Raw genomic sequence first — 16,240 nt, 5'->3', positions numbered from 1 at the left:
CCTATAATCTGACAATGGGATCATTAATATAAGGGTCTTAGCCTGTAGAAAAGCACTTTATGTGTGGTTCTTATAAAGAATTTCTGAATATCTGAAGTCTGTTTTGCCTTTTACTTCATAACCTGATACCATTGTTGAAATAAATATCACCCCTATTTTACACAGGAGGAGTCCTTAGGGCAGAGAGCATAAGCGAATTGTTTAAGTTAGTAATTTGCTGGTTGCATAGGGGAGCAGTCTTTTCTTCTTGGCTGTGATTTCTATAATTAAGGTGGGTAGCCACCAGATGGCAGTAATGCTTTGATTTGTGCTTCCAACTATCCTGGCAATTGGGCAAATATTTACTTCGGCCCTTGCTATGTACCAATTACTGTGTTTATGCACCAACTCATCACATTCTTAGAGTAATTCTATGAAGCAAGCACTAACGTTATCCCGATTTTATAAATGAGGAACTTGAGAAACTAGATAAAGGCGTTGGCTGGGATTCAAGTTCTGGTCTAATTTCAAAGCCCTTTAGTATGTGGTCCCTATGTATTGAAATGTATCTAAATCTACATCTAAACATTTTACTCACATGTATATGCTTTTAAATATTTAAATATAGATTATAGCCAGGAATATTTTTATTGATGTCAGTATTATCCTCTGTTGAAACATGAGGAGGGGAAACAGATAATAAGTAGAAATTGTGATCTAGTTTCTACAGCACCACACTTTACACAGCCCTTTCAACCATGTTACTGCGACTGGCTTTCACTCTGGTTATGCGAGGGGGGTAAATAGTATGGCCATGTTACAGGGAAGAAAGTATTCAGAGTGTCAGTGACTTGTTCCAGATGTATGTCACCTAAGGTATGAGATTAAAATTCCATGCAAGCATGTTTGCACTAACCCACTAATGTCCAAGGAAACCATTTCTGTTTGTCTCTTAACCCACATCGGCTGTAGCTCAGTGTCAGGTTGACATCACCCCTGGGTCTCCTTCAGAATGCTTCATTCTTGTCTTCAGCCCACATCCTCTCCTGGAGCCAGTAAGGACATTTTATAGTTCTGAGACTTGAGAAGCCCTGGGTGTTGCTTGAAAGATTCTCTTGAAGTGCTTGAAGATTCTCTTGGCTGCTGGCTGTGTATATTTTAAGGCATCACCTCCTGGACTTGTGTTTGGCACAACTAACTGCTGAAAAAAACTCTGTAGTTTTTATTTCCCTTTTCCCCGAACCCTGTTTCTTCCATGTTTCAGAAGGGAAAATTGTCAGTAGATAGAATGAAGGTCAAATTTTCTTAGACTAGTTACATGAAAGAAAACATCTCGAATCTAGTTAAGATAATAGTTTTCACTCTATTGAAAATGACTAGGAACACTGAAAGGTATCAGGAGGAGGGCAGTTAGAAATGACCTTATGGCAAATGAAAGATAACCTCTTGGATTATTAGTCTCCGTCTTGGTAGTCACTGTGTATGATACAGGAGAAGATCCCCAACTTCTCTGGTCCTCACTTTATACTTTAATGAACTGAGAAATTTGATCCAATAATGTCCCTTCTTTCTTCCAGCTAATACTCTCATTCTAGGAACCAGAGAATAACCTGGAGTGGCCAGTCTGAAATTATTTTTAATAACCACTTAAACCTAATAAGGTTTTTTTTTTTTATATATATATAGTGTGAGTGGGGCACCTGGGGGGCTCTGTCGGTTGAGCATCAGACTCTTGATTTCTATGCAGGTAATGATTTCGTGGTTGTGGGATTGAGCCCTGTGTCAGGCTCCGCACTAAACATAGAGCCTGCTTAAGACTCTCTCTCCCTCTCCCTCTCCATCTGCCCCTAGCTCTCTCTCTCAAAAAAAACAAAAAACAAAAACAAAAAACAAAAACAAAACAAAACAGCTGTGTGTGTGTGTGTGTGTGTATTTATAATGTCAGAAACTAGAAATTTTAGATGTTGTTAACAATGAGTCATAATTCAATTTTGTTTACTTAGTTAACTCAACACAGAATGAGGGTTAGAAAAAAGGTCCTGGAACACCCCCGCTCCCCACCCCCATCACAGTTTTTTGGTCGTGGGTTGTTTTTCGGTTTTTTTTTCCCCACAAAAATAAAAGCTCTTACTAACCTGGGTATAGATTAATCATGGTTAAGTACATCAGGATTTGGGATCCATTTCCATTTTCATTTTTCGAAAAGGGCTTGGTAATGAGGATGTTGACTCTTTGGCTGGTAAAGAGGTGGGGAGAGGCTGCATTTAATCCTCCTGACAAGGGCCCTGCCTAATGACTGAAATTATAACCCCGCTGAACCAAGCCTAGCCCATGACCAGAAAATCAAGAGGTGAGTGTGAAGTCTTTAACAACTAGCTTCTCCTTGTGTAAATTACAAAGCAGGGCAAGCAGTAAGCATAATGGGTTACGAATGCAGATGCGGAATTCTTGCCTACTTTTCAACTCTGGAGCCTCAGCAAGTTAGTAACTTCTCTGTGCCTCAGTTCCCACATCTACAAAAACAGGAAAATACTGATCTCACAGGGTTGGTGTGAAGCTAACTGGGAGCCTGTCAGTTAAGTGAAGGAATACCTGGCACATAGCAAAAGCTCACAAAGCAAGTATTCTCTAGTCTGGCTATCATTACCATTAGATTTTTCATTTCTTTTTTTTTTTTTTTTTGTGACCTGTGATTTTTATTTTATTTTATTTTTTTTAATGTTTATTTATTTATTTATTTATTTTTTAATATATGAAATTTACTGTCAAATTGGTTTCCATACAACACCCAGTGCTCATACCAAAAGGTGCCCTCCTCAATACCCATCACCCACCCTACCCTCCCTCCCACCCCCCATCAACCCTCAGTTTGTTCTCCGTTTTTAACAGTCTCTTATGCTTTGGCTGTCTCCCACTCTAACCTCTTTTTTTTTTTTTTTCCTTCCCCTCCCCCATGGGTTTCTGTTACCTTTCTCAGGATCCACATAAGAGTGAAACCATATGGTATCTGTCTTTCTCTGTATGGCTTATTTCACTTAGCATCACACTCTCCAGTTCCCTCCACGTTGCTACAAAAGGCCATATTTCATTTTTTCTCATTGCCACGTAGTATTCCATTGTGTATATAAACCACAATTTCTTTATCCATTCATCAGTTGATGGACATTTAGGCTCTTTCCATAATTTGGCTATTGTTGAGAGTGCTGCTATAAACATTGGGGTACAAGTGCCCCTATGCATCAGTACTCCTGTATCCCTTGGATAAATTCCTAGCAGTGCTATTGCTGGGTCATAGGGTAGGTCTATTTTTAATTTTCTGAGGAACCTCCACACTGCTTTCCAGAGCGGCTGCACCAATTTGCATTCCCACCAACAGTGCAAGAGGGTTCCCTTTTCTCCACATCCTCTCCAGCATCTGTAGTCTCCTGATTTCTTCATTTTGGCTACTCTGACTGGTGTGAGGTGATATCTGAGTGTGGTTTTGATTTGTATTTCCCTGATAAGGAGCGACGTTGAACATCTTTTCATGTGCCTGTTGGCCATCCGGATGTCTTCTTTAGAGAAGTGTCTATTCATGTTTTCTGCCCATTTCTTCACTGGGTTATTTGTTTTTTGGGTGTGGAGTTTGGTGAGCTCTTTATAGATTTTGGATACTAGCCCTTTGTCCAATATGTCATTTGCAAAGATCTTTTCCCATTCTGTTGGTTGCCTGTTAGTTTTCTTGGTTGTTTCCTTTGCTGTGCAGAAGCTTTTTATCTTCATAAGGTCCCAGTAATTCACTTTTGCTTTTAATTCCCTTGCCTTTGGGGACGTGTTGAGTAAGAGATTGCTACGGCTGAGGTCAGAGAGGTCTTTTCCTGCTTTCTCCTCTAAGGTTTTGATGGTTTCCTGTCTCACATTCAGGTCCTTTATCCATTTTGAGTTTATTTTTGTGAATGGTGTGAGAAAGTGGTCTAGTTTCAACCTTCTGCATGTTGCTGTCCAGTTCTCCCAGCACCATTTGTTAAAGAGACTGTCTTTTTTCCATTGGATGTTCTTTCCTGCTTTGTCAAAGATGAGTTGGCCATACGTTTGTGGGTCAGTTCTGGGGTTTCTATTCTATTCCATTGGTCTATGTGTCTGTTTTTATGCCAATACCATGCTGTCTTGATGATTACAGCTTTGTAGTAGAGGCTAAAGTCTGGGATTGTGATGCCTCCTGCTTTGGTCTTCTTCTTCAAAAGTACTTTGGCTCTTCGGGGCCTTTTGTGGTTTCATATGAATTTTAGGATTGCTTGTTCTAGTTTCGAGAAGAATGCTGGTGCAATTTTGATTGGGATTGCATTGAATGTGTAGATAGCTTTGGGTAGTATTGACATTTTGACAATATTTATTCTTCCAATCCATGAGCACGGAATGTCCTTCCATTTCTTTATATCTTCTTCAATTTCCTTCATAAGCTTTCTATAGTTTTCAGCATACAGATCTTTTACATCTTGGGTTAGATTTATTCCTAGGTATTTTATGCTTCTTGGTGCAATTGTGAATGGGATCAGTTTCTTTATTTGTCTTTCTGTTGCTTCATTGTTAGTGTATAAGAATGCAACTGATTTCTGTACATTGATTTTGTATCCTGCAACTTTGCTGAATTCATGTATCAGTTCTAGCAGACTTTTGGTGGAGTCTATCGGATTTTCCATGTATAATATCATGTCATCTGCAAAAAGCGAAAGCTTGACTTCATCTTTGCCAATTTTGATGCCTTTGATTTCCTTTTGTTGTCTGATTGCTGAAGCTAGAACTTCCAGCACTATGTTAAACAACAGCGGTGAGAGTGGGCATCCCTGTCGTGTTCCTGATCTCAGGGAAAAAACTCTCAGTTTTTCCCCGTTGAGGATGATGTTAGCTGTGGGCTTTTCATAAATGGCTTTTATGATCTTTAAGTATGTTCCTTCTATCCAGACTTTCTCAAGGGTTTTTATTAAGAAAGGGTGCTGGATTTTGTCAAAGGCCTTTTCTGCATCGATTGACAGGATCATATGGTTCTTCTCTTTTTTTTTGTTAATGTGATGTATCACGTTGATCGATTTGGGAATGTTGAACCAGCCCTGCATCCCAGGAATGAATCCCACTTGATCATGGTGAATAATTCTTTTTATATGCCGTTGAATTCGATTTGCTAGTATCTTATTGAGAATTTTTGCATCCATATTCATCAGGGATATTGGCCTGTAGTTCTCTTTTTTTGCTGGGTCTCTGTCTGGTTTAGGAATCAAAGTAATACTGGCTTCATAGAATGAGTCTGGAAGTTTTCCTTCCCTTTCTGTTTCTTGGAATAGCTTGAGAAGGATAGGTATTATCTCTGCTTTAAATGTCTGGTAGAACTCCCCTGGGAAGCCATCTGGTCCTGGACTCTTATTTGTTGGGAGATTTTTGATAACCGATTCTATTTCTTTGCTGGTTATGGGTCTGTTCAAGCTTTCTATTTCCTCCTGATTGAGTTTTGGAAGAGTGTGGGTGTTTAGAAATTTGTCCATTTCTTCCAGGTTGTCCAATTTGCTGGCATATAATTTTTCATAGTATTCCCTGATAATTGTTTGTATCTCTGAGGGATTGGTTGTAATCATTCCATTTTCATTCATGATTTTATCTATTTGGGTCATCTCCCTTTTCTTTTTGAGAAGCCTGGCTAGAGGTTTGTCAATTTTGTTTATTTTTTCAAAAAACCAACTCTTGGTTTCGTTGATCTGCTCTACAGTTTTTTTAGATTCTATATTGTTTATTTCTGCTCTGATCTTTATTATTTCTCTTCTTCTGCTGGGTTTAGGCTGCTTTTGCTGTTCTGCTTCTATTTCCTTTAGGTGTGCTGTTAGATTTTGTATTTGGGATTTTTCTTGTTTCTTGAGATAGGCCTGGATTGCAATGTATTTTCCTCTCAGGACTGCCTTCGCTGCGTCCCAAAGCGTTTGGATTGTTGTATTTTCATTTTCGTTTGTTTCCATATATGTTTTAATTTCTTCTCTAATTGCCTGGTTGACCCACTCATTCGTTAGTAGGGTGTTCTTTAACCTCCATGCTTTTGGAGGTTTTCCAGACTTTTTCCTGTGGTTGATTTCAAGCTTCATAGCATTGTGGTCTGAAAGTATGCATGGTATAATTTCAATTCTTGTAAACTTATGAAGGGCTGTTTTGTGACCCAGTATATGATCTATCTTGGAGAATGTTCCATGTGCACTCGAGAAGAAAGTATATTCTGTTGCTTTGGGATGCAGAGTTCTAAATATATGTGTCAAGTCCATCTGATCCAATGTATCATTCAGGGCCCTTGTTTCTTTATTGACCGTGTGTCTAGATGATCTATCCATTTCTGTAAGTGGGGTGTTAAAGTCCCCTGCAATGACCACATTCTTATCAATAAGGTTGCTTATGTTTATGAGTAATTGTTTTATATATTTGTGGGCTCCCGTATTCGGCGCATAGACATTTATAACTGTTAGCTCTTCCTGATGGATAGACCCTGTGATTATTATATAATGCCCTTCTTCATCTCTTGTTACAGCCTTTAATTTAAAGTCTAGTTTGTCTGATATAAGTATGGCTACTCCAGCTTTCTTTTGGCTTCCAGTAGCATGATAAATAGTTCTCCATCCCCTCACTCTCAATCTAAAGGTGTCCTCAGATCTAAAATGAGTCTCTTGTAGACAGCAAATAGATGGGTCTTGTTTTTTTATCCATTCTGATACCCTCTGTCTTTTGGTTGGCGCATTTAATCCATTTACATTCAGTGTTATTATAGAAAGATACGGGTTTAGAGTCATTGTGATGTCTGTATGTTTTATGCTTGTAGTGATGTCTCTGTTACTTTGTCTCACAGGGTCCCCCTTAGGATCTCTTGTAGGGCTGGTTTAGTGGTGACAAATTCCTTCAGTTTTTGTTTGTTTGGGAAGACCTTTATCTCTCCTTCTATTCTAAATGACAGACTTGCTGGATAAAGGATTCTCGGCTGCATATTTTTTCTGTTTAGCACACTGAAGATCTCCTGCCAATCCTTTCTGGCCTGCCAAGTTTCAAAAGAGAGATCGGTCACGAGTCTTATAGGTCTCCCTTTATATGTGAGGGCACGTTTATCCCTTGCTGCTTTCAGAATTTTCTCTTTATCCTTGTATTTTGCCAGTTTCACTGTGATATGTCGTGCAGAAGATCGATTCAAGTTACATCTGAAGGGAGTTCTCTGTGCCTCTTGGATTTCAATGCCTTTTTCCTTCCCCAGTTCAGGGAAGTTTTCAGCTATAATTTCTTCAAGTACCCCTTCAGCACCTTTCCCTCTCTCTTCCTCCTCTGGGATACCAATTATGCGTATATTATTTCTTTTTAGTGTATCACTTAGTTCTCTAATTTTCCCCTCATACTCCTGGATTTTTTTATCTCTCTTTCTCTCAGTTTCCTCTTTTTCCATAACTTTATCTTCTAGTTCACCTATTCTCTCCTCTGCCTCTTGAATCCGAGCCGTTGTCGTTTCCATTTTGTTTTGCATTTCGTTTAAAGCGCTTTTCAGCTCCTCGTGACTGTTCCTTAGTCCCTTGATCTCTGTGGCAAGAGATTCTCTGCTGTCCTCTATACTGTTTTCAAGCCCAGCGATTAATTTTATGACTATTATTCTAAATTCACTTTCTGTTATATTATTTAAATCCTTTTTGATCAGTTCATTAGCTGTTGTTATTTCCTGGAGATTCTTCTGAGGGGAACTCTTCCGTTTGGTCATTTTGGAGAGTCCCTGGAGTGGTGAGGACCTGCAGGGCACTTCCCCTGTGCTGTGGTGTATAACTGGAGTTGGTGGGCGAGGCCGCAGTCCGACCTGATGTCTGCCCCCAGCCCACCGCTGGGGCCACAGTCAGACTGGTGTGTGCCCTCTCTTCCCCTCTCCTAGGGGTGAGATTCACTGTGGGGTGGCGTGGCCCGTCTGGGCTACTTGCACACTGCCAGGCTTGTGGTGCTGGGGATCTGGCGTATTAGCTGGGGTGGGTAGGCAAGGTGCACGGGGGCAGGAGGGGCAGGCTTAGCTCGCTTCTCCTTAGGTGATCCACTTCAGGAGGGGCCCTGTGGCAGCGGGAGGGAGTCAGATCCGCTGCCGGAGTTTTGGCTCTGCAGAAGCACAGAGTTGGGTGTTTGCGCGGAGCAAGCAAGTTCCCTGGCAGGAACTGGTTCTCTTTGGGATTTTGGCTGGGGGATTGGCAGGGGAGATGGCGCTGGCGAGCGCCTTTGTTCCCCGCCAAGCTGAGCTCTGCCGTCAGGGGGCTCAGCAGCTCTCCCTCCCTTTGTCCTCCAGCCTTCCCGCTTTCTGAGCAGAGCTGTTAACTTATGACCTCCCAGATGCTAAGTCGCGCTTGCTGTCGGAACACAGTCCGTCAGGCCCCTCCTCTTTTGCCAGCCAGACTCGGGGGCTCTGCTTGGCTGGCGAGCCGCCCCTCCGCCCCGGCTCCCTCCCACCAGTCCGTGGAGCACGCACCGCCTCGCCGCCCTTCCTACCCTCTTCCGTGGGCCTCTCATCTGCATTTGGCTCCGGAGACTCCGTTCTGCTAATCCTCTGGCGGTTTTCTGGGTTATTTAGGCAGGTGTAGGTGGAATCTAAGTGATCAGCAGGATGCGCGGTGAGCCCAGCGTCCTCCTACGCCGCCATCTTCCCTCCCCTCTAGATTTTTCATTTCTAATTAAAGATAAAAGGTCATTCAGCCTAAAATATCGAATATCTTGCCTTCATCTGGTTGCAGAGAACTGATGTAAAAATCTTAAATCTGATCAGACAAAAACATAAACTTTTATGCTCTTTGTGTTAATAGTTTAGATGAGCCGCCTATGGAACTATGCTTTATTTATTTGTTTTTAAATGTTTCTTTGTTTTTGAGAGAGAGAGAGCAGGAGGAGGAGGGGCAGACAGAGAGGCAGACAGAGGATCTGAAGCAGGCTCTGCACTGACAGCAGAGAGCCCAATAGAGGACTCAGACTCAGGAACCGTGAGATTGTAACCTGAGTCCAGGTCAGACCCTTAGACCTTTAATGGGCTAAGCCACCCAGGTGTCCCTGGAACTATGCTTTAAACTAAGTCACAGACCATTAACATTAGTCAAGGGTGGTTTGGCTATAAAAGTCAAAAAACTGCTTTGACTGGCTTGGGTAGAAAGGTTTTGAGATAAAGACACAGGGAAGTGCAGGGAATACAGATGGATTATATTACTATAAAATCACCACCAGGTGCTCTGTTAGAGCCACAAGCTCCATGGTGTCTGAGTCTCTTTACACCTTTGTTCCCTTCCTCCCCTGCTGAATATTCAGACCAGCTTCCTCCATATACCCAGTGTGGCTCCCCACATGGAGACCTTCATCTCTGAATCCACAGGACATCCTGGGTCAAGCAGTGGCCTCCAAGTCTAGTAAACCTATCCATCTGGTGTCTGTCCCTAGTTTAAGCAGGGACTTAAGGCAGAGTTACGTTGTTTACAATCGGGATCTTCGTTCCAGTTGTGAGTGACCAGTTTCTCTAGGGATATGTGCATGGAGGAAATGACCGGCCCCTTCAGTGGGCCCTTATAAATTCCATAGCGTAATGCTAGGACCCTCTCTTTTAGGGCCCTACCCTGTAAAGAAAGCAAAGCCACAAAAGGCTGTGACTAAAACCAGTCAAGTAACTGACTGCTGGCAGGGCTGCAAATAAAAACCGGTTTCTGGTGTCGAGACCAGTATGTTTGCTCTAAGCTTGTCAGTCTCCCTGGACATCTGAAGACTTGCCCACCAAGTCTTACAAGATTTGCTTTTAAGATGTCCAGTTTTGTCACAGAGTTCATCTTGAAGAACACATTATGCCATTGCTGTCAAAATGAAGAAATTAAAAACCTGTCAACAAAATGTTGAGGATTCTTTTGACAGAGCCCTAAAGTGTATATTTTTCATTATCCAAAAATGAAAGCCCCACTTCTCATCAAGATCTGTTCTACGTTACAGATTGCAACGGAAGCAATAGAAAATATTAGGACAGTAGTGTCCTTAACCCAGGAAAGAAAATTTGAGTCGATGTACGTTGAAAAATTGTATGGAGCTTACAGGTAATGAGCATATGTGATTGTTGCTAAGAAACTACTGCTTTCCTGAGGTTTAATTATTCCCAAAAGATAATAAAAATTGTGCTCAAACAACAATAGAACCGGAAGGATGATATTTTCTCAGTATCTCACTGAAAATAAGTAGCTTTTTGATTGCGCTATAGGATTGGATTTTTACATCTCTTGTAGAAAAAATAGGTGTGTTCTCCAAGACCTAAAAGACACAGAGGTCTGTGCAAACAAATGTTCCTTTGTGTAGGCAACTCAGACACCCAGTGTGGGCGTTTAAGGATAAATATTATTTCAGGGAATTCCTCAAACTTTTATTTTCTTGGAACTGTGTAGACTGAACTAAAGATGAGACTTACTTGGTTAGACTATTCCATTTGTTCTCTGGATGAGGACCAGACCCAACCTACTCTGAAAACACACGTCTCCTGCCTCACTAGTTCTTACTCGAGCAGTTTAAGAAACTCAGTGGCACTATTTGCCACTGGTTTCCAGCCAGGCAAGGCCTAGTTTTATAAATGAATATATTTTAAAACTAACAAAAATGAAAACAACTTACAGTACAACTTTGTAGACGAGAACAATAGTTCGAACGCTTATAAATTTGAAATGGGAGAATTGAAATTCTCATTCTATCTCCTTAGTTATGTACACTTCATGAAGTAATTTTTCTCTCCATTTGATGCTTGACATATACGTATATGTGCCATTACCTAAGACTTCTGGTTAATTTGAATTGCAAGGGAATTAAGGAAGAATTCATTTTCAATTTGATTATAATTTAAAGATTGAATAGAATTGTAAATTGTTGAGTAATTTTACATATTGACCGTGCTTACAGGATATAAGTTAAAATATCCAAATCAGTAATATTTTGAATTTTCCCATCTTTCCAAATGCCTTCCTATTTTAATCTAGGAGAAAATAAATGACTGTTCTTTTGGAGGATTTAGAATACTGAAGTATATATAATAAAGTAGCTATACTGATAAAGGAAAGCATGTGGTCTAATTAGAAATGGTGTGAAACACATTGTATTGGGGCTGGTGGGATCTAGCTCAGGGAGGAGCTTCTGATGGGTGTCCGCATAAACCTCAGTGACCCTACTTGTCTGAATCTGACATGTGAATTTTGACGTACGAGGCTATACCTTGTCCTTATTAGAAGGCAAGATAGTAATGAAGAAATTGCATTGAGACCATTCAAACTTTAGTCCTAACTTTAACATCCTACACATTTTTGATAAATCATATTTATATCATAGGGGCTGAATATCTGATTGACTAGATACCAACATTTAATAATATCAGCACCTCTCATTTGAACAACCAATAATGAGATGCTTTGCTAGACATTTATATTGTTTAATCCTCAAAAGAATTCTGCATCATGCTGTTTATTCCCATTATACAAATTGGAAAACGTGATGATAGAGAGATTGTCACTCACTCAAACTAATAAAACTGGAGTCAGAATATAAACCCAGCCTTAGAAGCTGTTGCTCTTTCTATGACAAAGTGCTAAGAGAGGCCAAAGAGAAGGTTATGAATATACTAACTTGCCTTTCAGGAATTCTGTGCAGAAGGCACACGTCTATGGTATTACTTTTAGTATTTCACAAGCATTTATGTATTTTTCCTACGCCGGTTGTTTTCGATTTGGTGCGTATCTCATCGTGAACGGACACATGCGCTTCAGAGATGTTATTCTGTAAGTAAACTTAAAAATAGATTATTCTATACAAAGGTTTTAGAGAAAGGTTTTAGTAGGTCTATGTAAAGTTTGGGAATAGAAAAAAAACACGTGCTCTAAAATGAGGTCAGAGAGTTGAATCTGCCACAGAAATCTGATCTTGATAATTCTCCAAGTACAATTTAAACATCCGAGTTGAACTAAAATGAACCAAGCTCCTAAAAGTGATCATATACCAGAATTGTAGTAGTACACAGAACTCCAGTCAAGAGGAGAGCAAGGTTTCTTATTGTGGAGTGTAGGCAGAAATAAATTGTAATGAGAAAATCGCTGGTTACCATGGACTCAAAACAGAGGGTTAAATACTTGCTGTTGATCTGCAACCAAAGATGGCGTGGATAATGGGATGGGAATGCTTAACTGAAATCTGGCAGAGCCTTGTTCCCCTGACTAGGCCTGGGATGACCTTGCCAGCATCGCCTCGTAGCCTCTCCTTTTTTCTCGGTTTCCAAGGCTAACCAGTGGTCTTCCTAACGGATGCATTCCTCTTTTCAAAATATGCTAAATACATTCAATTAGGTTGCATTCTTGTTTAGCCAAAGGGAAGCCATTCTTTTTAAGATCACTGGGCGTATTTCTGCTCTAATGGGTTGATTTTAAAGTAGGAGTGAGCAGCCTTTTTTTTTGAACAGGGTCAAGACAAGGAAAGCGGTTTCATCCAAAATTAAAATAACTATGAAAAAAGGTATATATAATGTTCATAGCTTTCAGGATCCCAGCAGGAAACAGATGCTCCTTCAAAGCGGTAACTAAGAGTTTGCTAAAGGGTCTGTTTATAAAGGTGTGAGAAGAGTTAAGGTAAGCAGTACCCAGGAAAGCTGTGAACACCCCAGCAGTTTGCAGCTAGGAACCAACCACTGAGAGCCTCAGCCTAAAGGGCCAGAGGAGGGGAAGATTCTCAGAACCCCGCATAGGGGGGCGTCTGTGGTCCCTGATGGAGGGACACCAACAACACAAGAATCTAACCAGACAGAAGCCAATGAAACAATACCCTGGCCTCCCACTCCTCCAGCCCTCCCTTCCCCTGCTGTTGCCTTTCATGGCCAAACCCCATCAGAAGCCAGAGTACAAGAAAAACCTTTTGATGCCATCCATGAAGGTCAGCTTCTCAGGCAGGAAGTGAGATGGTAGAAGATGGGGCGTGGGGGTGAGGTGGAGAGCAGAAAGTGGTTGGAGAGGCACAAATGGCAATATCCAGCTCTGGGAATTACAACTTAGAGTACTTTTATTTTCTAGAAGAGCATCACTGAGAAAATTGGCCCTGCTTTTTTGTTTCTACTGATGAGGGAATATGAGTCAGGCTAGCCCAAGCTAGCAACCCCCTCCCCCCCCCCCCCCCCCCAGTCCCCAGGTGGGATCTCTGTGATACTCCTTGGACACTCCTGGCTACCCAAGAACAAAGGAAAGGGTTTAAGTGCTTGCCATGGTAATGTGGGAAACTAAAGCAAATGAAAAATTAAATTCCCTTACGGCCCTCAGCCCATTGACAAGTCCTTGAAACTGGCAGAGTGACCTCCCTCCAGGAGCTGAGCTGTTTAGATTATGACACTTTGTTAGGGGCAAAAGAGAACCTTAGCTTATTATCCCAACCTCAAGGATCCTGTAATTCTACTTCCTTTATCTCAGTTGCCGCAGGATATATGCTGGCAATCATACTCCAAGCTTATGCCCCCCCCCCCCCCAGTATACATTTGAAGGGTCTCATGGCTGGGGTTTTATTAAATGGTAAAAAATGGCATTTTCTTAGCAACAGCTAGCCCTTCAAGGTCCTGGAAACCTTGCTTCCAAAATTCCTTAGAGACTTACTCTCTCCCTGACCCCTTCCCAACCTGAGGGTATATAATGATTTACCCGTCAAGACCCCATACTATACAGCTCTTCCCCCTGCATGGGTCGTGTCCCCATGCTTTATTAAAATCACCTTTTTGTACCAAAGACATCTTCAAGAATTCTTTCTTGGTCGTTGGCTCTGGACCAGCCCACCATCCCCCCAAAACTTCATCACTACCATTAATAAATTCAATTCTGGATAATTGGAAGACAACTTTTTAATCTTCAATGCTAAAGCTAATTTATAGGCTATATCAGAAAGCTAGGCAGCAACATGCTGGTTCATTACTATTTTAAGATTTAGTTTTTGGTAACCAAACTTACCCAGTATTTAAGGGAAAGCCTTATTACACCCACCATTCCTGCCCCCCGGTGTACTTAAAACCTATTTTGATACCTTAGATTTAGAAGTTTGGGACATGAAAGTTTTTAAAAAATTTTTTAAGTATTGGTAGATAAAAATTTTCCTCCCCCCCCCCTTTTTCTAGGGAAGCTCTGATGTCAGAAGTAAATAGTTTTGTGGAGATACAGATCTCAGAATCTTTAGCCTTTCCTAAAAGATACTATAATGTATTATCATTCTTCAAAGAGAAGATCATTGGAAAATAGAACTTTAGGGCAGTTGTTTTTCTGAGGGTAGTGAAAATAGTTAGCTGAATTGTAAGAGAAAACCTAGTTCTAGTAAAAGAACTTATTTTCCCTAACAAAATTTCTTTAACTACAGTGATTAATACTGTTTGGGAGCCTAGAAGAAACTACCAACTGGAAGTCAGGGCCAGCAATTCAATAGGAAACATTCTTTCTTGTTGGAGGCTGATCACACCTGCCCCCAACACCCCCCCCCCCCCCGCCACCCTCCCAACCCCCCCCCCCCCCCAGCACTCTGTCTGTACTTCATTCCGTTCCCTCAGGTCTAAAAAGGGTATAACTAGTCACTAAAAGTACTTGAGGTCACAGTCAGATTCAGTTATAAGCCACTTCCTGAAAAAGAAAAACCGTGGCAAGTTACATCAATTTTTGCTTCTCCTCTAGATGTCCTTTGTTAGTGGAACTTCATGGAAATGTGTGTAGTGGTCTTGTGGTGGGGTCAGGGGGAGGCAGGGATCAGTGAAGGGGTACCCAAGGGAGTAAAGAAAATCAATACTAGTAAGCAGTATGTCTTTGGACTTCGAAATATCACAGAGCTAATTACAGAAACTAAGGTTTTCATTCCTCTCCTTCCTTCTAGGGTTTTTACAGCGATTGTGTTTGGTGCGGTAGCTCTAGGACACGCTAGCTCCTTTGCTCCGGACTATGCAAAATCCAAGCTGTCTGCAGCCCACTTATTCATGCTGCTTGAAAGGCAACCTCTGATTGACAGCTACAGTAAAGAGGGCCTGAGGCCTGTGAGTTCTCCGTTGCCTGATGAATGCTTGCTTAATTTTTCCGAAAGGCTTGATGTCTGCTAGATTATAACCGCAGGATACGTTTGTAATGATTCTATCAGCCTGTTTTAGCTTACTCTGGGATATTTACAGGGCTAATATTTGGCCTGCATCCTTAACAGTTTAACAGTTCGTAAGAGGTTTCAAGGATTCTGAAATAGAGTACACTGGAAGTAAAGAAAGAGGAGCCTGGGCTCAGTGAGTGGAGCATGCGGCTCTTGATCTTGAGGTGGTGAGTTCAAGCCCCATGTTGGGCATAGAGCTTACTTAAAAAATTTTTTTTTTTGATTTTGAAAACCTAAAACCTCCTGTATCGAACGAAAAGTCATAATAATGAAGTTTTAAAAAAATTAAAATACTCCAGATATACAAGAACTGAGTAATTCCCATGAAAACTGTTAGTTATTTCTGCATGAAGGTCTATGCATGTAATTCTATGGGTAAATGCAAATAGCAATTGTACTGGGGTGCCTGGCTGGCTCAGTGGATACAGCATACAACTCTTTATCTCAGGATTGTGAGTTCAGGCCCCATGTTGGGTAGAGAGATAACTTAAAAAATACAATCTTTAAAAAATATTAAAAATAGCAATTGGGCTTTAATCACATTTTGTAATGACAGTGTTAAATTGGTAAGAAGGCTCCTTCATTCACATTAAGAGTAATGATGCTATACTGTCTCCAAAGTTAATTCAAATTTAGATCTGAATGTTCTTTGTAGGAGATGAGCTGCCGTACATTATAATGCACAAGCAGCAGTGTGGGGAAAGAAATGAGGAGTTAGACAGTTTTTCTGGGACTTTATCATGGATGTCACCTGCTGAGAAAATGGCCGTGCCCCACGAATGAGATAAAGAGGTGGCCAGGGGGTACCCTGGGTGGCTCAGTTAAGTGTCTTGATTCTTGATTTCAGCTCAGGTCATGATCTCATTGTTCACGAATTTCAGCCCCACATTGGGCTCTCTTGCTGTCAGTGTAAAACCCTCTTGGGAGTCTCTGTCCCCACCCCTCTCTCTGCCCCTCCTTCTCTCTCTCTCTCACAAAAAGTAAAAAACAAAAAAAACAAAACAAAACAAAAAGGCAGCCAGGGTTGGAGGTCAGGGCTGTCCACCAACACCTCAGTGAGACACTGCACTGAACGCCCAAACCTTTGAGCCTTTGGCCACTGGCTTGG

General features: G+C 41.2%; 1 protein-coding gene across 9 annotated transcripts in view; it reads left to right on the top strand.

The window, feature by feature from the left end:
• ABCB4 (ATP binding cassette subfamily B member 4) overlaps positions 1–16,240 on the top strand; it is a 75,155-nt gene that overhangs the window by 53,595 nt on the left and 5,320 nt on the right. For all 9 annotated transcript variants that reach the window (XM_078442499.2, XM_078442503.2, XM_078442500.2 and 6 more), the window contains 3 exons: positions 9,955–10,055; positions 11,631–11,771; positions 14,872–15,028. In XM_078442499.2, coding sequence (XP_078298625.1) covers positions 9,955–10,055; positions 11,631–11,771; positions 14,872–15,028 — 399 coding nt within the window. The remainder of the gene's footprint in view (positions 1–9,954; positions 10,056–11,630; positions 11,772–14,871; positions 15,029–16,240) is intronic.

This window comes from Panthera onca, chromosome A2 (genome assembly GCF_046562875.1).
Source record: "Panthera onca isolate mPanOnc1 chromosome A2, mPanOnc1 haplotype 2, whole genome shotgun sequence".
Lineage (NCBI taxonomy): Eukaryota > Metazoa > Chordata > Mammalia > Carnivora > Felidae > Panthera > Panthera onca.
Note: the sequence above shows the minus strand (reverse complement) of the source record. Positions and strands in the feature narration are given on the sequence as shown.